General features: G+C 41.1%; 1 protein-coding gene across 2 annotated transcripts in view; it reads right to left on the bottom strand.

Annotated features, from left to right (window-relative positions):
* Positions 1-25,160, bottom strand: part of tspan9a (tetraspanin 9a) — a 215,162-nt gene that overhangs the window by 88,341 nt on the left and 101,661 nt on the right. The window contains exon 4 of one of the 2 annotated variants that reach the window (XM_088006114.1): positions 13,426-13,505. In XM_088006114.1, coding sequence (XP_087862240.1) covers positions 13,426-13,488 — 63 coding nt within the window. In that variant the 5' untranslated portion in view covers positions 13,489-13,505. Of the gene's footprint in view, positions 1-13,425; positions 14,386-25,160 lie in introns of those variants that run through there. The other variant, XM_015005377.2, reaches the window with a different exon arrangement.

The raw sequence follows: 25,160 nt of genomic DNA, 5'->3' as shown, positions 1-25,160 counted from the left end.
CATTTAACTGCAACATAGCCATCAGTTTCAGCACATCACAAACAGACATAACATATCTATTTAAACCAAATGAGGCTTACTTTAACATGCTTCATTTAACATTATGAATTTTATCAAGTGGTAAAATCTATTTACAGACGTCTTTTAATTCTCTAAACCTTTTGGTTTTTTAATTAGTGCTTTAACTCAAATACCTTTTCCCTTTTTTCTCAGACATTTTGTACTTTTAACTATCAAAATAAAAATATATCAATTTGCTTTTTAACTACTTTAATAGCTCTTTCAAACTTTACTCTGCACAAATAAAACATTTTAATATTTAAGCTTTTGGTTGTATCCATTGTTTTAACAAAACTGAAAACGTTGTAATGCTTCTTTACAGACATTTCCAATCTACAATTAAAATGCCTCTTGTGTGTGAGACAAAACGTGCAAAATACAGTAAATTCAAGGTGAATTCAGTTCTTTAGCCGTTTCTCAGCTAACGCAACAGACGTACAATCCGCTAGCATTAGCATGAATTAGTCTCCAGAAATATGAACGTTTTCTATGCAATGCTAATCAGAGGCTGAATAACGTAACTCTCTAGTTCACTCTCGATTCAATAACCTTTAAATGATACCAACAGATATGCATTCAAAAACATTTTTTACTGACCTGTGTTATAAAGACGACACACATTGAGCTTCCATCAGCATCTGACAGAAATGTTTATTCTTCTTCTGTGTGCCCAACCTTCTCTATGCCACCATAGACAGCGCCCCCCAGCGGTAGTATGTGGAATCACACCAAGTAACTGAAAAAACACTAAAGAACTTAATACAATAACAACTTAAGAATAGAGACAGGAAAAATAATGTTGAGATTTCTATTTTTATACTTAGTGTTTTAATTCCTTATAACAGCTTGTTGTCATCCCTCTACATAACAAATCTTAAACATTTTCTGAGGCGACTGACTGCATATTTACTTACACTTTTAGGTTTGTAGAATATTCTGAAGACCTGTTATTTTTCGCCCACTGCCTAATTGTGCACCCCTTTGTGTTGATCCATCACAGCCTCAACAAAATACACTAAAGTTTGTTGGCTTTCTGTAACAGAATGTGAAAAAATTCAAGATATGAGAATACGTTTGTACAATTTTTGACAACTCTACCAGAATGATCTGGATTACAGCTGTCAGATGGTTTCTAACACCATGATCAGAGACATCCCTCTGTGTCCCAGATACTGGAAGCTGGATTTCCTTGTTTTTCTTTTAAAACAACACTTCAGGCTATTGGGCTAATTTCTATTTCAGGATGCATAACGCCCTAGAAAAAAACAAAACAAAATAACAAGCAGATACAGAAAAGAAATTCTTTAACGTCAAGAAATACAACTTGTAATTGAAAATGAATGTTAATGTAATGAATAGTAAGAACTAATTGACTTGCTTGTTTGATAAGATGCTGCAAAACCAAAAAGGCTCAGCTGCTATACAGAAGAAATAATGTCTATTACTGTTCCACCGCCTGTCAGTCAGTTATCTGTGGATCGCAGCAGTGAAGGAGCCTGACTACTGACTGCATCTCCCTCTTCAGGGAGAATATGGGAGCCAGTGGTGAGCACACCTCATGCACATCAAATAAGACTCAGGCTCAGATTGGATCAGACGTAACGAGAGCGCTGCAACAACTCGACTTAATGAAGATCTGGGTTTCACTTGGAAAACACACACAAAAAAAGCCATCTGCTTCAGAACACAACAAACAGCTCAATGCATCTGCTGACGCTTTGAATTCCCGAACCATATACTGCAAAAGAGGCTGCTCCATTAAAAAATAACAATGAAGCTTTTTAAGACAATCCTCCACTTGGAAAGCTGCAATATGCTGATTTCATGATGCGGCTGTAATCTGTGTCGGTTCGGCTTGATAAATCAATGCATGCAGTAAAGTTTAGGGCATAAGCACGGCGTCCATTTGTCATCGCTAACAACGTGCAGCATAGAGCTTCCTGCTGGAGCCGTGTCCTGAGCTCATTATGATTCAGAGAGTGAATGCCTGAGTCCCTGACCCAAATTCAAAATGGCACGTTAAAATACACATATTCAAAGTCAATCTGTTCAGAGTTTGTTTCTCTGTTTTCCTCTATACAATCTGTTTGTCTGCATCTCTGCTGTCGTACACGGTTCCTGATCGTCCCCGGCTCTTTAAAGATCATTTAGAGATGAGGAGAGGCAGCCAGATGCCGTGTGGGATGCTTGAGTGGCTTTATGGTGGGAGAAGAAGTAGGCCCTACTGAATCAACTAAAGTAGCAGCCCTGGGAAAATTGCTCCGGCAGTCACTTATTGACATACCTCAGCCTACAGCTTATGATCTCAGGAGCATTTAGGTGAAGGACCAGAGCACTAAAGATCGTCTCTAATGGACTTTAAGCAGTTAAATAAGAATTGGAGTCAGCCAAAATAGAATGTCTTCACTGCTGCTTTAAATCATATGAATGAAAAATGTTTCATACTGCAAAGTGGAATCAGCATATTTAGAAATATACAAATAAAAAGATATTTTTTTCTCATTAAAGTTTTCCTGTTTAAGGTCAGACTGACTTTAAATTCAATTCAGAACTTTATTGATCCAAAGGGAAATTAAATGCTTTTTAGCTCATATCTTCACCTTCCTAAAATAATTGCCTAAGCTTTTTTCTATTTTTTTGCCAAAAGTGTTTTTGTCAAAAAACAAAACAACAAAAAAACACTTTTGGCAAAAAATGATTATTTTAGGAAGGCAAATATATCTAGTTTTGTAATAGCTAATAGCTAAATTTAATGCCAGAATAATGAGTTAAAGAATAAAAGTTTTCTTTTTCATCTCCGTTCAATTTCAGAGGTTTAAACACATCTTCTCAGTATTTATGACTTGGATTTCCTCCCAGAAGTTTTCACAATAATTTTCTGAAATTTCACCCTTGTAGCTGGTTGAAGCGGGTCAAGTTTGAGGGACACAGAAACATAATGCTATGATGGCTGAACCTTTCCATGCTGATGTTAACTGATGTTGAGAGTTACGCCTAAATCAGAAGTTTATGATGCCGTCCATCTAGTCATTTTGGAAATAGAAACAATTCTGCTCGTCCTATCTGACCGAAAACAGAGCAGGTTTCTTCTGATTTAATGCCAAGAATAAAAATAGATATCTGTACACATGAGCATACACACATTTCCCCTCTCCCTTTGAAGACATGTTTAATTTTATCCTCAGAAAATGAACAAAATAATTCTCCCAGCCGGCGTAATGAGATTTGAGATGAGGAACAACTGGGAAACACTGGCTTCATTGTAATTTGCCTTCAGCTGATGGAAAAGATGCTGACTTGTTGTTCCAGCGAGCTGCTGGAACATTTCACATTAACACTTTGCACGGATGCCTTAACCAGTGTTCCTGAAGCAGAGAAGGGTGATCACAGACACCACAGTAGTTTACAGCCACTGCGGCAGAAAGAAGCTGAAAATTATTTTCATTTCCAACAACGCTCTCCTGATTGCAAACTGATCTGCTCCAAGATCCTGGATAAACTGTTTTCTGAGCTGGACATGAAAACACAAAGTGGATTTTTTCTGCAGAAAAGGCTAACAAAACACGATCATATGTAATAGATATGTCTGTTTCAGAATGGCAGCAGCCTCTGCTCTGATTATGAAGCTCAGTGTGTCTGCGCTGCTGCTAAGCCAAATATCCTCAATTCCACACTGCATTAAGAATCCAGCCTCTTTCCACCAAAATGAATTTCATTATGAAATATAACAGCATTTTTACCTAAGAAGCAGGAAGAAATTGTTTGTTTTTGTTAACATTTTTGTCTTCATAGCCATCAACGTTTAATAAAGCCTTTCACTTATGAAATGTTCAAAAGCATTGGTTCTCAAACTGTGGTACGAATACAACAGATTGTACTGTGGAGCTAACAAGCAAAGGAAGATGAGAATTTGTTAACAGAAGTGACGACACTGAACCAAGTGTGGCAGTATGCCCTGTAGGCTTTGAACGCACCACATAAGTGCCTGAATCCAATTGGTTGTGGCGCTGGCTGCCTGCATATAAAGGGCCCTCCCTCACCTGGTTGACATCACGCTGTTTTCCTTCCGGTTCAGACATCGGCGTTTGCTGGTGCTGCACTTTAGGTAAGGTAGGCTTCATCTCTCTCCATCAAGCTTATTACTTGTGACTTATTTCCATTGTCTGTATAACAGCCGCAAATTCATGCGCTTAAAGACGCTCTGATCGCCGACCCATCGTCCTTGTGGTAAGAATCTTCCCACACTTGACGTTTGTTAGCTTAGCTTTAGCTCAGCTTCTGTTGTATATCCAGGCCGCCTGTACAAGCTCCCAGTTTCCTCCTTCCTGTAAGAGGCACTACATAAAGAGCTCGGTGGTAAGTGAAGTGCTAGTTTTGCATGATTTCAGATTCCATTTCTAACATTTTTGATAGCCGCTGCTGTTTGTCCTTGGCCGGTGTTCTGTCAGATCAGCATACGTTGTCAGTCATACGCTTTGCTCAGACATGTATACGCTGTTATTACCATATGACTATTTAATCAGCAACATAGAATCATGACGTAGATTATCATACACTTTAACAGCTGTATGGCATCCTGACTTAGCGGTTAAGCAGGTTGAGTTTTACACGGGCCTGTGTTGTAGTTGGCTGCAGCCAGACCTGCTTTAAATACACTTTGAAACCACGACAACGCATGTATATTTATCTAGTTATCATATTATGACTTATTTTCGCCATAACTTGTTGCGTATGCCACTGACGGTCGGACTTGGTGCGCATGCGCGGGCATGCGTACTAACTGCATGTATGCTATCCTGACAGCGCTGTCCATACGGCTATCTGATCTATCTGATAGAACACCGGCTGTTTGCTTGCTGTCTGTCCGGGTTGTCCCCACCTGTCGTCCTGTTTGGTGGCTTCATGCCCGCCGTCCTGGTTCGGGTAAAGCTGGCTCCTCACTCGTCCAGTGTGACCAAGAAATCATTACTGATATTAGGGCTGTTGTAAACGAATATTTTAGTAATCGAGTAATCTATCGATTATTCTTACAATTAATCGAGTAATCGGATTTTAAAAAATTATAAAATGAAATATTGGTAAATCTGGGATAATACCCGTGTTACTATCAGATATCAATATCAGTCCAATTTTTCATATTTGAGCATCCCTAACAGTTGCTTTTTTGTAGTTTAGAAAACGAACCTGTAACAATAATAGCTCACTTTCTAAGTTTACCAGAAGAAAAGTTATAGAAAAATCTGAAATTATATTGAATTTAATAACAAAGAGGCAGGCTCACAAATATGCTTATAAAAAATGTCTACAATCCAGCTTTTAGTTTATGTATTCATCTTCAGTGAGTTTAATAGATTAATTAAACTCACCTTGCCACCTAACCTGTCACGCTTTGGGTTTGAAAATACTGGAAATGCCGCCTGGAGTGGGAGGAGAGGGCGAATGAACGAACATGGGGTGGAGGGGAGGAAATAGACCAGCGGACTGACGAACCGTTAGACCGGGGGACGAACACGGGGGGAAGCAATACGGGATATTTACGACACCTTCACTGGTCACACTCAGAAACTCATCTACCAGCCATGTACGATGCGCTCCGCCACCCGTTTCTTCAGACCGGGATATGAAATTTATTGTGCGGTTCGTCGGTAAAGCTACATTTACACGGTAAGCATCAGCTACTCAGCCGCCCGCCCTGTTCAGGCTATCCGCTCACCTCAGCGCTCTTCCCGCCGTTCGCTTTCAACCAGCAGCCCCGGAGGAGAAATGCTGCCGTACTCCAGGCATTCCCCAGTCATTTTAAGGATGCTTATTGGTTCCCCAAAAACGATAAAAAGTCGGGCATTATCATCAATCAATAAAATCCCCACGGGCCAATCTTGAAGATTGGACTTTATGCCGCTGAGACTTAGCTTTTGTCAACAACTCAGAGGCGGAAGTGAGAGCTCCGCGCAACGCTAATGAAGTCCCGGCCGGAACACGGTGCGCTAACTAATAAAACATAAATTAACGAAGCTTCGAGGCAGGTAAATTTTCCTCGAGGAATTTTAGTAATCGAGGTACTCGAATCATTCGAGGAATCGTTTCGGCCCTAGCTGATATAAATTTGTTGTAAAAGTATTACTGATTGCACTTTAAAAATTAGGTAACTTTATATTATTAAAGGTAAAGTTTAAACAGTAATGATTTCCTGGTTAATGTCAAGTTGTCATAACAAAGACATTTTGAATAATGTCAACTTTGCATTAAAAGTGTCATAATTTACCGAATGACGCTTTATGACAGTAGTCATAAATATTCATGTTCATGACAGGTGTTATGTCATGTTTATGAAAGTGTCATGTCAGTCTTATTCAACCCCCTTCAAATAAAGTGTTACCCCATTTCGTTTGCGTTTCTTTTTAGGACACTACCCTGAATTGCACCCCTTTCTGAGTGGAGCCATAACTGTGTCTTTTAAAGTGAGTGGTTTTAAACTAGTATTTTTGATTAAACTAAAACAATTGTGTAATTAAACTTATTGAATTGTGATGTCTCAAGCCTCATCTGTAGCGGGTCTGTGATTTAAAGGTAACTTTTTAGTGGAGTTATTGCAACCAATTTCATCTTGATTAAAATGGTGCTTTTAAATTTAAGTTGCCCATTTTTACCACACTGGTCCTGCCACACATGAGAAACTGCTGCAATTCACTTACATCTCCAGTCAGAAACTGGATGTGAAAATGACACCAAACCAACCTGAACCATGTTCTAGTTGCATGCCTGAGAGAGTTTGCATTTCTAATTTGTAGCTTAATAGCACCACAAGCTAACGGCAACAACAAACCATAAAAACCCTTCAGTGTCGAGCAGCCATATTGGATTCTGTGGTAGAGGTTGCGGAGTAAAGCTGAAGGAGGCTTTCCTGATCGTTTTTACAGTTGTACCACAGATCTAAATGATCCTTTTGGTCAGTGACTAAAGGTCCTTTACTGATATTCCTTTGTACCAGTTTAGTTTAAACAATACAGTTGAGCCCCAGTATTTATGGGGCTAGGGACCATATCCGCCCAAAAATGGCTAAAATCGGTGAACACTTGAGACTTCCTCTAAAACGGTTAAAGCTCCAAATACCCCCAGATATGCATTAAAGTGGACTGGAAGCCATAGAAATGGGTCAGAGATAAAAAAAAAAGGGGTGTTGAGGAGGGTGTCTTAATATTCCCTTCATCACCGTTTATTTTAAATGACTATTGGCACATTTAATTTAACTAAAAGTTGTCCTAACAATCTCCCATACCAACAAATTGAAATTTTACTCCTGCAAGCCTGCAGATAAGATTTAACAGGCAGCAGATTGATTTTGGAGTAATGCTCAAACATCATAAAGTTGCAGTGTATATTTGTTTGCAAAAAAGAGTCACTGCAATGCTTTTAATTACACGACTCAATCACTCCACCACAGCAGAAAATGATTAAATCACAGCTTTAAAACTTTGTACTTCTTTACCTTTTCAGTGTGAGTCTGGAAATCAAACAGTATCCAACTGCTCTGAAGCTGAGCATGTTCACACTGTAATCAGAGCAGCGTTGAAAATCCTAATTCCCCTGCAAAAAGCACCACCTACCAGAGGCATCTGAGCGTAAAATGCACCGTCAATTCTCCTGCTCTATTACCTCGATCCCCAAGCGTGAACCACGGCGTCTCCAAACACCAACTGATCTGCGGCAAGAGCTAATGAGCTCAGAGGCGCTGCACAACACGGGCTGCAAATCGAAGCAGCCGGAGAGAAGACATGTAAATTAAGAGAATCTCCCAAATGATCCAGTGGACAAAAGGAGGCATATGGAAATATTTACCAAGCTGGTCAGACACTCTGAATCATAGCTCAGCAATTATAATACAAATAATCATGATGTTTTAGGAAACAGCTACTGGAAATATTAAGGACCAGAATAAATATTAGGGCTTGAATTTCCTGAGTAGAACCACAGGCTGAAATGCATTGATGCAGGAATTGATGCAAAAGGAGCCAGACCAGCTACTGAGTGTAGATGCTCTACTGTAGATAAATTGTCCAAAATCCAAAACTGGATATCAGCCAAAATTGTAATCGACGGTCAGGTCTTTTAAACTAAGATTGATAGCCAACTAGCAAACTGCAGTCAGTGCATCGTCAGTGTTGTGTAATGATGCAGTTTTCAGAAATAAAATGAATTTGATTTATCCTTTACATTCAAAAGATGTGTAATAATAAATATGAATCAGTCACTCATGAGATCTACAGCTTTGTGATAGTTTAACTTATCCAGCAGAAGTGAAGCTGAGTCAACAGTTATTGATTCAAACTGACTGCATATCAGCTAAAAGTTCTTTAGCTGGAGCTACTTTTATCATGATTCTGAATGCACCGATTTACCTGCATCACAGTTTTACCTGGCAGTGAGTGATTCAGCTCAGGTGTTGTTTCTTAAAAAGCCCAAGAAAAAAACCTTCTGCACCCAGAACACACCAGTGAGCCATTAAAGTTGACTGAAATGTTTGCGGAGAGTGAAAAAACAACCAAATTGCTTCAGCCTGAAACCCGGGGGTGTTCCAGCCTGACAGGGAAGCAGAGGAGCAGCTTGCGTGAAACTTTTATGGACTTTCACAAAACCACACACAGACCTTCACACACTCACCCCAAACTCACTAAAACCACCTTAATTCTGTGAATATCCCTCTGTCACATCAAAGCATACATGCATTTGACATTTTAGAGTCAAATTCAGTGTTTGAATCGATAGGAAAAATAAATTGTGAGTGCCTTGGACTAAATCCAGCAGCAATCCCTTAAGTAAGCACAGGAATTCATGAATGCTAAACACATCTGCTTTTTCCTGCTGCAACAAAGGAGATGCTTTGATTGTACCCCCTTGTATTACTAGGACAAGACTGCTGAACCGACACTTTCCTTTTAAATATGAATATCAAGTGAGCTTCTGATATGGCAGGATAATGGCACAGCTGGGGCAGAGCCATTAGCCTGCTGCACAACTAATCTCCAACAAAGAAAAAGAGTTTGTGGGTGATTTTATGAGACACTCGGTAACAAAATTTTTAAGCACAGTTTTTAAGCCCTCTTTAATTTTTAAAAAAGCCAAAGCAAAAGATAAATACTTGTAAAAACATTGTTATTCCACAGTAAACTGAACTCTGAATCGGGGAGCTCAGAATGAAGGCAATACTGAGAAAGCACTACACAATAGGAAAATGAAATCCTTGCTCCCAGCAAGAACACCAGCGCTGATAACGGCAAGGCTAACAGCAGCAGGACTGAACATCAATGGCCCTATCAGGCGGCTCCAACAGACACTATTAACACACGCTTAGAGGCGAGCACAGCAGGTCTTCGTCCCCACTCAACCACATTATTTGTCACACTACAAAGGCATTTTGCTTTGATGATGTAGGCTTTAGCATTGAGCTGTCCTAAGGAGTCGTGCTCTCAATCCCCAGCCGCACAACCAAGTAGTGCTCTAATCTGGCCCAAACTACCCCCTGCAGCTCAGACTCTCCTAATCCCTCATAAGAAAGAGGAGCCAGATGGTCACGGACAACTGCTGCTGAGGCTGAAGATCATGTACAGCAATGCCTCGAGTGCTTGCTACTGTTTACCTCCAGGTTATTAGTGTAAGCAACTGTAGATGTGTGGGTGGTAAACATGCTGTGTGCCCGGCGAGCGTGCTTGTCCATGTGTGCACCGTCAGTGTCTGGTTACCGCTGTGGATCGTTCCCTCGTCCGTCTCCGATCTCCACATGAGACGACAGAACGTTTAGAGGAACAGCTCTCTACCAGCTTCAGTAACCTTGTGATTTCTGAAGTGCCGAAGGTAGAACAGCGCGGTCCCAGGAGTGTCAAGATACAACATACCTCCTCCTCCTCCCTTCGTCCGAGGCGACCTATCATGACCCCCGACTGTGGAGTGATCTCATTACTCAAAGCTCCACTAAACCGCACACTGACCCCAAAGTTTGAATTTTTAGAAGTCCGTAAGCAGCTACAGATAATCGTGTTGATTGCGAGACACCGTATTATTTGGTGCTGGTTAAAGCCATCAGTGTAACGACCAAACAATCAGAGGGGACACTTCTGGAGTAAATATAGGCCTGGTCAATAACTCAGTAACAATATATATGACGATAGACATGTGATCAATATCAACATATATACGTCCAATAGAATATTCAATAATTTCACTGAACTCTGAATCAGAACTGCACAGCATTCTGGGGGACGTAGGCAGAGGAAATGCTTTAGTTGCTCAATCTCTCACAGCTAGCTAGGCACAGGGGGCATCGACTCGCTCACCCTTTGGTTACCTAGCAACAACTTGCTGAGTAACTGGCGCAGCAGCAGTTTCATGTTTTGCCTCTGTGCCTCATAACTGCTTAAAAATAAAAAATGACACGGAGAGAACAGAGAAAATGACCAGAACAGCTCAAGATGTCACCAATTTGGCAGTTTTTCACATATTTACAACAAAAAAGTAATCAATAATTATCAATATCGACTGATATGAAACGCTTATATTGAGATAAATTTTTCAGCTATGTCACCCAGATCAAAGTAAACAAACATTCTTTAAGAATCTTTCCGAAGACCAACAAGCTAAATGAAAACTGGCCGTGACGTCTAAAGTCTGTTCTGCCTGTTATTAGCGGTGAGGCTTCACTGCTAAAAATCATTAAGCACAAACTGAGTCTGGAAAGAGTTTAAGTAAAAGCCTCCCCACCAGAGACCCGCTCTTAAGGAAAAGTGAATCTCAATGTCAGTTTAATGGCTGGAAAAAGATAAAGTTGTCTTTGCTAATCCACATCGAGCCGTGCCTGCAGGTATGTTGCTACAGAGCGTCTTTACATTCCCTTTTCGTCCTGATGCCAGCGTACACTAATGTTGTTCCTAACTTGGTCTTTCTTCTTTGTCCTGGCAGGTTTTCAGTGCCAACACCATCTGTGTTTGTCTGTGTCTCTTTCCTGTCCTCTTAACCTCCAGACGGCTGAGGCAGATGGCAGCTACTGAGTCGGGCTCTACTGGAGGTTTCTTTCTGTTAAAAGGTAGTTTTCCTCTCTGCTGTCCCCCTGCACCAAACATCTGAATGTTAGTTATGTTGTCAGTGTGAGATATTTGACTCTAAATAATTTGCAAACACTTTGTGAGTTTAAATAAGATATTTGATAAAAGTAAGAAGATTTTGATTTAAGTTTTCAGTGAAGAAACACACCTAATAACTCCTAATTGATCATCTAACAGCCTGGAAATCTCATCTGTAAAGCAAACAGTGGCCATCTTGAGACCAAAGCACTCGATTGGAACCTATTGAGATGAGAAAGATGGTAGGTCAATATCTGCAATAAAGAACCTATCATAAGCTGGGGTTTTATGACCTTCTCAGTCATTTAAACAAACACTGAAGAGCCTCCGAGTCATTTTTACATCTTTTCCAATCACTCTTGATTCTTCCTCTGTGGACGGGATCACAATATGATTATATTTATTGGCATTTTTATTGCTCTTAAAGAACACAATTTGAACAGAAATATTTCAGATTGTTAAGTGGTTTCTTCTTAACACAGAAAGAGGATATATTGTGCACTTCTGCCTCAAAGATCACTTCAGTGAGGAATGTGGGTGAGCTCTGGAGGGAAATCAGATTTTTCAGTTTCTCCACTTTAAACATCCAGGATTATGAAACAACGGGAACCTTTGACTGAAGGAAAAGGAGACAGAGTGAGGGAGATCATATCATGCCAGTTTGACCATCAGGTTGAGCAGGGAGTCAACAGCCAGACCACCTGAGCAGCTGGGATGTTTTTGTCTGCATCAAGTTTACAAGACAGGATTTTTTTTCTTTGTTTGAGCCAAATGAAGCAGAGAATGAAGTAGATATTGGTTGTTGCACCTAACTGCAAACAGACTTAAAACTGCAGTGCAGTTAAACCATCATTTGTAAAATGAGTGATTCTGACTGATTATGAGGAGACAAATATGATTTATGGTCATAATGTGGCTCCTTAAAATCAAAACCTTCTGGTGACAAGTATTTGGAGAAATGGGCATTTGGCTGCTGGCTGTGGGCATCAGCGTAATAATGCTGGTCAGAACTGGAGCACCACAGTATATTTGTTACAGCCTGGTCATTCCCTTCCTGAAATCGATTCTCATCTCCCAAATTTATGTCCCAAAGGATTAATAACCACAACACTTTTAAATCCCTTCGTAGGGTGCTGGTTCACTAGGTCTCCCAGTTACTGAGCTCAGACAACATTTCTCCAGATTTTTTCCTACTCATAATAAAAAATACCTTCAAATTCTCACATTTAAGCTGAATACTTTGATTCTATTGTGTTATGAGTTCAAACTTTAAAACTTTTGATTTTGCATATTTCAGAATTTCATTAATGGTAATGGACATAACTATCATGAGCTACGAGCTAAAGGCAGATGAAAAGGAAAGATCTATACTGACAGAGTCATTTTTTGTGTGTGTGTGTGTGTGTGTGTGTGTGTGTGTGTGTCAGACTGGGCAGTCCACAGGCTCATGCCACCCTGCGCCCCAGTTACCAGGACTCCCAGCTCAGCGATACGGCCGCCTGGCTGGATTGACTCCTTCATGTTGGGATGTTTTTTAATGCTTCACGCTTCACTGCATCCACACAAAAGACTTACCCTCATAACCTATAAGCCTTATAATCCATCCTGTAATCACTGAAGGGATGCCCATTTTCATGATAAATGCCCATGCATGGCTACCCGCGGCTCAGCCTGCCGCATCCTGACTAGAATCTATGGGTGAGTAAACCGGGCGCGCTCAGATTTATTACAGTCATTACTGTAAACGCAACAGTCAGAAGGAAAATCAGATACTGTGTTGTAATCATTACACTTTCAGGGTTTTATTACAATTCTCAGTTTCATCTGAGTGTATTTACAGCTGACAATAAAAAAAGAAACAGATTCAATAACATGAAACTACAGCTGAGGAACTTCCCTATATGTTAGCTCTGAATCCCTTCCAAAGTAGTGACCCAGATCAGCCCCCATCAGCACCACAGAACACAAAAGAAGACCTGGTGTGTTGCCACTGACTGTCACTGCGTCCAGGAATAGCAGCTTGCACAGAATGGAACAAGCATAAACACCCTGATGTAATTAGAAACGCGTGATTGCCCCGACAGCCGTCGTTTTGTCGTTTTGTCATACAGTAATGTTTCCCCAGATTAATATTTCATTCACACGTTGAGTTTTCAGGTTTTCCTCCTGATCCAGATCCTCCACCCCCATGAGAAGTGGATCGATACGAGCCAGCATGCCAAGACAAACATTAGGAAAATGATGAGCCACTTACCCAGAAGATGAGGTTGAAGATGAACATCAGATACTTCAAGCAGCACAAACAGCCTCTCGCCATGTTGCACTTCTTGAACTCTAGAAGGAACACAAAGGATAGGTCCAGGTAAAAGACCACGTATTTGCTGCCTTTGGGTGAGCTGTACTTGTTGGTCTTGTCCGCGGCGCCGGTGTCGGCTGCCGCTCCGGCCGGCCCCTGCTGTGTGTTTTTACGTGGCCCCGTGGAGCCGTAGAAAGCGCCGGCAGTGAAGCCGCGGCCGCCGAACGGCCGGCCAGACGTGGAGGCTTGAGGAAAATCAGAATCCCGGCTGTCTACTGACGGACTACGGTGAATGGCTGACTCCTCACTGCTGGACTTCTCCATGCTCTAGAGTGCCTGCTGCTGCTGCTGCTGCTGCTGCTGCACAGTCTAACATAGTCCCAGAGATAAGACAGAACTACTTGCCCTTCAAATCTCCACTGCTTCACAGTTTAGAAGAAAAGAAAAGAAAAAGACACCCAACTACATCCACCTTCCTGTGGTCTCCTGCAGAAGTGAGTTGGATGGAGCAGCAGAGGCACTTTGGGGGCAGGTTCACAGTAAGGGTCCTCTGCCTTCCTGTGATAATCCTGGAGCAAGCAGTGCAGCGGCTCCTGTTTGCCTTATGACAGGACTGGATTCTGAGGAGTTGCAACTCTCCCTGCTGTAATATCACTCTCCTCCTGCTCTGCTCATTGATGTGCTTGGCTCCTCCACTGGGACTGAGACCCAAGTGAGTCTCAGCTGCTGACCGGGTAACTTTTCTCCTCCTCCTGCTGCCCTGCTCCGGCTCAGTCCTCCTCTCCTGTACATGTGTGGATGCGCTCTCCCTTCTCGCTCCCTGCCTGGTCAACCATTGTGCGCTCAGCGGCTCAGTCCTCCGCGCTGCCTGTGCTCTGCTCCCCCAGTAGCAGCGCTCTGGCTGATGTGCTATTATCGGCAGACGCAACTAACGGGCATTCCCTATCATCCACCAAGAGCTCTGCCCTCCTCCCCCAAGAGTCTCTCTCTCTCTCCCTCTCTCGCTCGGCCCCTCCCCACTGCAGAGCGGAGAACCAATGCAGCGGCTGCATGAAGAACGGAGCTCCTCCTCTCCACTCCCAGTGTCTTTATTAAGCACATCTCTGTTCCTTTGACTATACATGTTCAACTATTTTCCTCCTATCAGGGGATTCGGGGGTCAGAGATGAGATCAGCAAAATGAAACAAACACTTGGATGAAAAAGCAACAGTGTTTGTCCTGGAGATGATCAGTCTGAGGGACGGAGGGTCAGGGGGCATCGGGTCATTTCATTTCAGCAGAAGATTCTGCAGATGCCACTACGGTGTCTCACATTACACCAAAATTCTTTAAATTGTATTTTCAGAAGTTTAAATGCCTCAACAATTTATAGGGATGAACTGATCCACTGTTTTCACTACAGATTCAAATATCTGAGGTTTAGTATTGGCCAATACTGATCCAATACAGAAAATCAGTGCTGAATTGACTGAACACATGTAAATGTACTGAATTACACATTTGATAACTCTGCACCAGTACAGCTCATTTAAATACACCAACAGCTGGTCAACATGTAAAACAACACAAGTTTAATTCGTTCAGTCAGTGCAAAACATCCACAAAAACACTGACCTGTTTATTCATCACTGCCTTGTCCAAGAAAACAATAATTTTTATGTATGAATATTCTTTGTCTGATCTGTCAAAATAATAAAAAGGCTGACTTCCTTTAACCTGAGTGAAATGCCCACTCTCCTCATTTTACCTTTAAACACCTCAGAACCTCTGGTTCTGCTGTTACTGGTGGATTTTGCGTTTCTGGGACTTCAGGCATCATGTTTGCTCCCAAGTTCTGAAATCTCATAAAATTTATCCCATTTTATGAGTTTCTGTTTCATCATGGCCTCGTTGGGAAACCTTTTCAGTTGCTGTCAAAAACAACATTTCAGCTTTAATTTAATTCTGTTTTTTATTAAATTCTCCCGTCATTCTGCGTACAGAGGTATTCCTCATGGTCATATTTTGTATTTGTTGCCTGCTGTCGTGGTTTTCACAGGTCAGCTGAAGAGGGAGTAACAAGTTACATTTACTCATCTGAGTACCTTTTGAAAAAAAAAAAACTTTTAGGAGTAAAAGTACAACCAGCTCCTTCAGGAATGTCCTGTAGGTCCAAACACCAGCCTTGTGCACTATTATTTATACTATTCTGGTTGTCTATTGATCATTATCTGTAATATGCAATAATTATTCACCAATATTATTGTCTGTATAGATTCTAGAACAGGTATCGATGATAATGTGTCTGATTTATGAGAGCAGATCTATTCTGTCTAATTCTACCCTTTCCTCAGGGACGTCATGCTTTATTATTTATTTTACATTATTTGTAGAATTCCTAAAAATTACACTTTGAGTCATTTAAAAAAGGTTTGCTGTAGCTTATTTTTACATCTTTGAGTACGGAAGTCAATCTTTTGTTTTCGCACTTCCACTTTCTTTATTAAATATTACATGAGCTGTTATACTCTTAGTTACAATGGCTGAACAAATTAAAGTTGTTTTTACAGGTTTGATCAAGCTGGTGAAGCTATTGGTGAGTTTAAATGAGCTGCATTGGTGCAGAGTAACCACATAAATGTGTAATTAGATACATTTATGTCTCTGTTTTAAAAAAAGAAAAGTTTTAAATCAGTATCAGAGTCTATCGGACGACACTAAACCCCAGATATCGGTACCAGATGTGAAAAAAGTGAATCATTGCATCCCAGTTTGAGTTCAACACATCTACATTACCTATGTTTCACCTTTTGAATTGAATTATGAAAATGCATCAACTTATGGATGATATTCCTGCACCAATATAACCACAGAGAATCCTTTGTACTAATAAACTTTCACAAAAGCCACTTTTTCTGAAATATGGGCATAGAAAGCTGCATCTGCACTGATTAGCTGTATGTACTAAAAACCTGGATTAGGAATAAACTGTTAAATTAGCTTCAAATCTACAACATTCCTCCTGACATGCAGGCCGTCATTTCCTCCCCCAGCGTCCCTCCAGTCATTAGTTAACAGCATATTAACTCTCACTGACTCTCATTGCAAGATGCTGTACAGAAGCAGAACCTGGTGAAGCAGCAGCCATTGTTGGTGTTCATATCGTCTCCTTTCAGCTGAGTGGTGCCGGCCCTGCCTGAAGGCAGAGAGGAAAAGCTTTAACCCAGCCTCCGAAAAGTAAATCCAGGAATATCCTGCTGACAGAGAGCAGCTCAGCAGGCCTGCTTGTGTTTTACCATTAGAGAGGGAAAACTCCCTTTAGGACGCATGAATTATGGTTGATGACGCAACATCTGCTCTTCTCCACCACATCCTATCTCAATGCTGAGATATAAAAGGAATGGCCTAAATACTCACTGAATATTATCTCTAATAGGCTGAACTCAGACATCAGGTCTGAAATGTGACCACAATCAGACGTCTGTGTGAACGGTTTATATCCCACAATGCACAGAAGAACGTAGACATTACTCAGCACCAATCTGCTAACAGGAGAAATAACAGCCGCCGTCACAAGATCATAACAGTTCATAAAAAACAAAGTACAGCTAAATGGAACATGGACTACGACTTCCATACGACTTCCAGTTTGTTTGGATTTGTAGTTGGATAAAGTAAAAGTCGGATAAAATGCAACATGACCGCTCAGACTGCAGACGCTCTGAAAACTATCAGATGTTGTGCCACTAATGGAAGCGAACAAATTGGATATTTTGCCAGGTGTAAATATTGGAATTGGGCTGTTCAGACTGAAGTGAAAAAGTTGGGAGTGTGAATATTACAGCCTTATTTACAGAGCAGCAGTTCAAGAAGATAAAGATTCTACTTTAATCTGTTATACTTTAAAAACTTCAGAACAGTAACAAACATTTCTCCTTTAGTTTCCACCTGACTTCCCAAACAACCAACTTTAGACCAATAAGAGAAATAGGAATAATTGTGATGAGGAGAAATAGGTAAAAAGACTTTTTACCTGTAAGAAAAATAAAATAGTACTGGTTTTTAAACTGTTATGTTTTAAAAACTATTGTAAAACTATTAACTAGCTAATGACTGTGTCATTCGTTGTGTCCTTTCTTCAGCTTCCTCTCAGTTTATGTTCCGTCTTGGGTTCTTTCAAACCCGGCCAAGCAAAGCGGACGATCCAAGGAAACAAACTCTGGTCCATTTAAAGCAAACCAAACAGGATTAAGGTGACCTTCTTCTGCTCATCTCTTCCTATTTCCACCTCCATGCATGATGCAGCATGTCAAATTACAACAACCCTGTCATATCCTATTGAAATTCAGACAGAAGTGACATGTTTTTCATTATTGTACCTGCTGATCACCAATCAGAGCAGCTCAAAGAAAACCCGGGTCTCTGGACGTCTGATTGGCGCATCGTTAGTTCTGGGATTTCACAGAACCGACTGTGTATCAGAATGTTTGAACACGTTTGAAAAATGTGTAAGATCACAAAAAGTGGAATGATTGAAAGAAAATAAAACACAGAAAACGCCCGAGTCGTCTAAAGGTGGCAAAGCCATGAATACCCTGATGAATCTGTTATCTGTCAGGTAAACAAGAAAACCAGTTTAGCTTGTTAATCTGTCCAACACCAGAGGAACTCTTCCAATTAATCTGAGTTATGGACTCACTTTGTTAGCAGCTAATAGATCATTGAGCCAGTTCTGCTTCAAAGTGCTTTACCATGAATAACGAACAGAGTATTCAAAAATGATACAGACCAGGCAGCAGCTTGTTGCTGCTCTATGCACCACCTTACTATCATATAAAGAAAATTGGTTCTAGTTGTTTTCTTTCTATTTTTGGGATGAAAAAAGATCTGAAACATTCAGATCCTTCTGAATTTGCTGGAAACCTGAGTACAGATGTGTGATGCGTTGTTCTCCTCTAAATCATCTCAGCAGCATTTTCTTCTTCTCACTGCAGAACGTTTCTGATGGGCTCAGGAATGGAAACAGATTAAAATCTGGTTTCCAGGATGTTTAGAGGAGAAACAGGCTCACAGATTCACCGCCTTGCTTCGAGTTTTTCACCTTCCTCAAACAACAGTCTGTCATTTGTTGCCAAAAGATGAATTAAGCAATCAAAGATGGGAAGTTTCAGATTGTTTAAAATGTGAGGCTATGCTATAGAGATGTTTTATTAAATGAGAAGCTGAGACTTCGATGTTGTCGACCTCTGAGCACTCAGAAAATAAAACCCAGTCACTGAGTTCAGTCTGTCTCTGAACATAGAACTGGATTTTATCAGGAAGCCTGAAGAGCAGATCCACATGGACACGTCTGTCCCCTCAGAGTGACAGGACGTTGCTCTGCTGCAGACGGCTGAGAGGAGAAAAATCCAGAAAGGGACAAAGTAGATGTTACTAGAATAGAAACAGTGGACAGACAGAAGAGTTCAGAAAAACATAGAAAATCTGTGCAGAAGCAGCAGAGCAGTCCACAAAGCCGGGGCTTAGAGGAATGGGGCTCAGCTTCTCCCTGGAGCTGAGCAACTCTAGCAGCTTTTTAACCAAATGCATGGGAATCTAAAGAGATTAGAACCTAAAGGGAGCTGGGACTCAACAATGCTTGATGGAAGGTAGGGGGATGAAAACACTTAACCCTGAAGACTATGACCAAATAAAAGAGCACTGCAGAGAGGCGAGTGTTCAGTGTGAAGCGCTTGTTAACTTCACTGCTATTAAACCCTGGTTGGTCTGAACCATGCTCCAGTCTGAGCAGGCAGGTGGATTATTTTACTAAAATATTGCTACCTGCTTGGAGTTTACACTCAGTTGAGGTGATTTTAGGTTTTCAAAACAAAGTTAGACATTTTTGCTAAATAACTTTTGACACAGTGAAACTCAAACATTTCACAGTAAAAACCTCCAGCTTGGAGGGAAGGACTGTTTCCATTTATCTCACATGTTCCTGCTACTTTGCAACATTGGCTTTCTGTTTATTACAGCCATGTAGCATCAACACCTAATAAAATTACACTTTGCTTAGCCTCTTATTCACTCCAAACCAGTTCTTTGTGGCAACATTTTAAAGTTTGATCAAAATTTGAATGACAATTGGAAGGAAAAGAGGGAAGTTTGGGTTTCTCTGCTTATCTGCTGCCTCTGCGACCCGACAACAGAAGATGACAGACGGGTTATTGTTCCACTGTCCTGTGACTTCTGGATGAAATTCTGCTCTGACACACCTGGATCAGATAAACAGTTAATGACCAGACCTGAATCAAAAGGCTTACACTTCAGCCTTTCAGGTGTGTTGCATCCTGAAGACGCCTGGCTGCAGCCCTGGAGGACTGGAGTTTCAGATCCAGCCCCAGGGTCTGTCTGCAGAGATCTGCACACGACCCATCGTTTGATTCAGGCCTGTTCAACCAGGGAACGCAGTAAAGCATGTGGGAGAGCGGCCCCTGGACACCAGGCCCCTGGGGCTCTGGAGGTAGACGTGCTTTTACAATTCCAGTCACATTCCCCCGTTCACACACTGATTATAGATCAGTGAGGTCCGGTCGCTCGCTTCTGCATACGGCTACAGGAAGCTGGAAGTTAAACTGCCACCTGGAAGATGCAAGAGAACCGCTTCAGCCCATAATTATGCCTGAAACATGCATAATTAGGCATAAGGTTTTTATAAGGTCGGCCAAGGAAAAATGAGTTGTGACGCCTCAGAGTGACAAAAAGATGAGCTGTTCAGGATTTAACGGTGTGACTGAACACTTTGTTCTGGTCAGACTCAAACTGCAGCACATCTAGGTTTTATTAAAGGTTACAGTGGAGGATTCAGAGCTTCTTCGCAGACATTCCTTATTTTCTGGGATCAGTTCACATCAGGTAATGAGAGCATAAACAAGGTTTACCAACAACAAAAGCCTCAACGCAGTGGGGAATGTGACTGAAGTCGTGTCTGTTTGAGCTGCAGAGATGACAGCTTTTCCTAAGTGTTGCCCCCTGACTTGTTTCCCAGAGTTTAGGTGTCTGTTTGGATGTTTTCCTTCTTTAAGACGCAACAGTGATTGACAACACTAAAAAATACATAATGTTTTTTATGTCGGAACTATATCTAGTTGAAAAGGCTACTGTATTTTTTATGTCAGTCATATTAAAGGAGCTGGGGTTGTTTTTTCTGAGGTGGTTCTGCTGCAGGAGAAACTAAACAGAGATGTGCTATCGACTGGCTGAGAAGGAGAGAGAAATGAACACGTTATGCTTTCCATTACTTTATTTTTTCAGTTATGACCACAGATTGCCCCGGACTTATCAGCTGGAAGAGAATTACACAAAAACTGGAGTCACAATAATAACAATATTTCATTTAGGAGCTTATTTAAAAAAAAACCAAAAAAAACAATACACTCCGTTAATCTAAAAAATAAAATCTATGGGTATAAAAATTAGATTATTGGACACAAATTCACATTTGAGTGTGTAGTACCTTAAAAAAGTTACAATTCTTAAACTTTTCCACATCCATAAAGTTGTGGCACAAAGTACAAGTCAGACCAACACAATGTGTTCCTTCGAATACAAGCCTAAGATGTTAAAGTAGGAGGAACATAATGCACTGTTGTCAAAATCTTCTGGAAAAAAATAATCTGGAAGGTGTGGCATACATTCATGTTCGCCTCCTTTTCCTGGGTAATTTTCAGAAGATGTGAGCCAGGAGTGGAGATTCACCCTCCAGCAGGACAACAACTCTAAACAGAATGACCTAGTCAAAGTCACTCTTCATTAAAGATAAAGCTAAGCCATCTTGAAAAGAAGGAAGAAGTATGACTGACTCCAGGGTCTATCAGGCAGAGATTTAAAGAGGAGCAGCAAAAGCAAATGAGGCAGATTAGCAGAGATAGCCAACAATTGATGGTGCCATTCAGGAAATGCTATTACTATCAACATGCTAATGCTAAAGATACCGAGCTGTAAGAATGCCTGTTAGTCCTACAGCAACGATCCTCAGTCAGAGGGTTTATTTTAGATTCATGGTGAGACTGACTGCTACAGGGGATCCTTCCTGCCCACAGCTTCACCACCGAAGGTCCTTAGATGATATGAGTTACAACAATATTTGATTTCCTTCTGGGATAAACAAAGCACTTTAAAAATGAGATGGACAGGATGACAGTGGACACACCAGACTTGCAGCTGTAACTGCAGAAAAATAATCAATCAGTAATAATCAATCAGAAATAATCAAACAGAAATAATCAATCAGTAATAATCCAGTGAGGCTTTATGTCTGTTGTATGTCAGAAATCTTTCAAACTGTGTAGCATTTCCTTCCTCCTCAGTGCCATCACATAAAATACCACCACAATGTAAGTAAGTTAGTAGCTTCAGTGTGACTAATGGAGAAAAGATCAAGGGAAGTGAAAACTTTTGTAAGACTCAGATATTCTACAGCTGTGTTCCATATGAAAGCAATTCTGTGAAAAAAGTGAAGTGTGCTGCCTTTTAGAAGAATTAAGAGCAATTTCCAACAAGGCAATCATTTCATCTTTACTGCTTCTATACAAGGGATCACAGCTTTGATCAGCTGATGTAAACGCTATCAGCCTGGCAGTAAAAGCATACGATCAAGGCAGCAAGCGAAGAAGAAGAAACTACAAAGGGTTTCCTCTCAGAAATGTGTCGCTGCCAGTGGCCCTCTGCAGTTCCTGCGGCTGCAGCAGATTCCTCAGACAACACGACGCTGCGGGACGCTGTGTGCAACTGCAACGGGATGAAGTAGGCATGTAACGACTGATCAAAGAATGCGGAGTGGTGTGAAGATGACCTAAACAAGCTATTAAATCTGTCCATCTCATCCCTCATATCAAATTCAAATAAGATGTCCAGCTGCTTTGATATTTATAGTTCTCTTTTGCCCTTTTATTACGATGTGAACATCGCCCTCAGAGAAGAGGCTGCAGCGTCATTCTTCAGTCATTCCTGGGTGATTTGCAACCAAGAAGTCAATAAAGATGTCTGGAAATGGTGTTAATTAGGAATTTATGACATCAAACCTCCCTGAAGATCCGACCGTGGCAGAGCGCGAGCGTCTCTGATAATGGCATAAAAGCTGAGAGGATCAATCACTGCTTCTTAAGGTCAAACACTTTTAAACACTGACCGCATTTGGGAGTATCAAGTTGGTGTTGCTGACCATGCATACTGATGGACGCCTGCCTTGCCAGGAAGGATTTCATGCATCTGTTTTTGTGAAACTGACACTTTGTGCAAAACAGCAAAAAAACGGGTGAAGATTTGTTTCCCCATTAGAGTCTGCAGAGAAAGGAGCATGTGGGACATATTCATAGGATGGTATGCAGAGGATTTTCTCTTAAGCATATCTATAAGAAATTAAATACACAGAAAGCCGAAAAAACCCAAAGTCAGTCGCACAGCCAAACCCCAATCTAACCTTACATCCTGCAAGCACATCTATCAGAGCAGAGGGATGCAGGCCAGGACACGAGAGACAGGCAGAGTTTTACAAGTACTGAGAGCGGACCACTCTGGTTACAGGGTACTACATTAGCATTTAGATCACAAAGTGTTTCTTGCCATTGAAATGCAACAAACTATCACAGTGCAGTAAAGTCCAGTTCAATGAAGGCCATCACTTGGGGCGAGACGCCTGTCTGTGCTGCTACAACCTCCGAATCCCTGAAGAGGCGCAGCGCAGAGCAGCGCAGAGCAGAGCAGAGCAGAGCAGAGCAGAGCAGAGCAGAGCAGCGTAGCGCAGAGCAGAGCAGAGCAGCGTAGCGCAGAGCAGAGCAGAGCAGCGCAGCGCAGCGCAGCGTAGCGCAGAGCAGAGCAGCGCTCCCATCATTTCAATCAAAGCAGCAAAAAAAGCTGCATCCACTGACGTTCCACAACGCTTCATACAATATTCATATGAGACTCATAACTGGGTGAAAAAAGAAAAATCAGTCAATAGTTTTATTCTAGTTTGCTGGACATGTTGAGCAAGCAGCATCTGAATCCAGAGCCTGGATATTGATTAGTGGGTCAGACTTAATTAAAATTGAATGGAGTCTTTGAAACAAAAGCCTTTTTTTTTATTTGTAAATACGAAATGGCCACAACGCTGGTTCTTAATCAACAAACCGTTTCCACAGCACAGTAATGCTCTCAGTCAGCGACATTCAAATTAACCTCAGGGTCAGACGCATCAAAGCTGTGCATTATATTTATCTTTTCTTTTCCCTTCATCATCATCATCATCATCATCATCATCACTGTATGCAAGCTTTAGGATCTTACTGACTAAATCTAGAGTCGGTATCAGACAGAGTCCATCCAGCTGCTCAGATATTTTACACCCAGTAAGAGTTTGGCACAGAAGTTTTCAAAGTGTGGGAGAGCTGGCCTACTTTATTGCCATTATTTCTATAAACTTTTTGCTCTTATTATTAGAGACTTTAATGCAAAAATTTACATAGATTTTAAAGGAGTAAATAAACATTTTTTTTATTACCATAATTCATTGCTTTTTGTTCATATAAAAAACAGAACTTTTGTGTTTCTGGTACATTTGTAAATCAGGTGACATCCACTAACAGCCACGGATGACAAAGCCGCTTCGCTGCGGTTCGTTTCTGCTGGACGATCTGATGGACGCTGGGAGATAATGTTGTTGTGTTCCAGGTGTCCTATAGGTGAAGCTATTCAAGCCTAAAGAACCATCTCAATGCTAAACATGTAGCAGCTAAAGCTAATGTCAGGATCCACAGTTCACACATTTCTAAAGAAGCTCCATGAATAATCAGCGGTTATGAATGGATGAAACATGAATGGATACAAAAACTCTTTGCTCTGATCTGATGTTTGAAGAACTTAGATTAAAAACAACAAATATCTTTTTTTTTAGCTCATATCGGTGTTAATTCAATAATCTAGCAGCAAAAATGGGTTTTAATTGAAAATGTTGCTTATTTTGTTGATTAAAATACAATTAATAATTTACAAACCCTGCAATTAACTTGATTAATTTTTTAATTAAGTCCCACTAATAGAAAATATAAAAGTTCCCTTGTATGCATAAGTGAGTAATTCCTAAATTATTTTTCATAACTAGGCTGTGCATAATGTAAATGTGCTCCAAGCAGGTGCTGGGTCATTTGGGTCCAGCAGGAAGTGTAACAATGGCGGCTTACATGGGATGCATTTATCACTGCGAGTCAGTGTTGCTCATGGAAAAAATGGCAACCGCAACGGAAGCGATGCCACACATAGCTCAAGTTTCCATAACCTGTGAATGCCAACATAAAAACTATTTAAGGTTTATGTGCTGGCCAGATCCTCCTCTGCACTGCAGCCCAGGGCCTTGTCTCTCAGCCCTTTTCCTGCACTGTGTTTCTAAGCAGGCCAGCTCACACTCAGATCCCCTCCTGCGCTTCGGGGGAAACATATATAGAGCACTACCGTGAGCTCAGATAAAATATCCCTAGAATAACTAGAGGAAGACAGAGTACTGAACGGAAAACAGGAAGAGTCGCTTGAAGGCAAATAAATTGCACATTAGGAACTATCAGGCATGCAGCATATGGTGTTTACTCAACCTGTGAGGTCCCACGGCTACCTTTATGCAGCTCTAACATATCCGTCCTCTCCGGGTCCCATCTGGCTTCCAGCAGCAGGGACGGCAAGAAGCGCCTTCCCTTTCTGA

This window comes from Poecilia mexicana, unplaced genomic scaffold, assembly GCF_051168715.1.
Source record: "Poecilia mexicana isolate PSO_F unplaced genomic scaffold, ASM5116871v1 scaffold_6, whole genome shotgun sequence".
NCBI classification, from domain to species: Eukaryota; Metazoa; Chordata; class Actinopteri; order Cyprinodontiformes; family Poeciliidae; genus Poecilia; species Poecilia mexicana.
The sequence above is the reverse complement of the archived record's forward strand: the minus strand, read 5'-3'. Positions and strand labels throughout refer to the sequence as shown.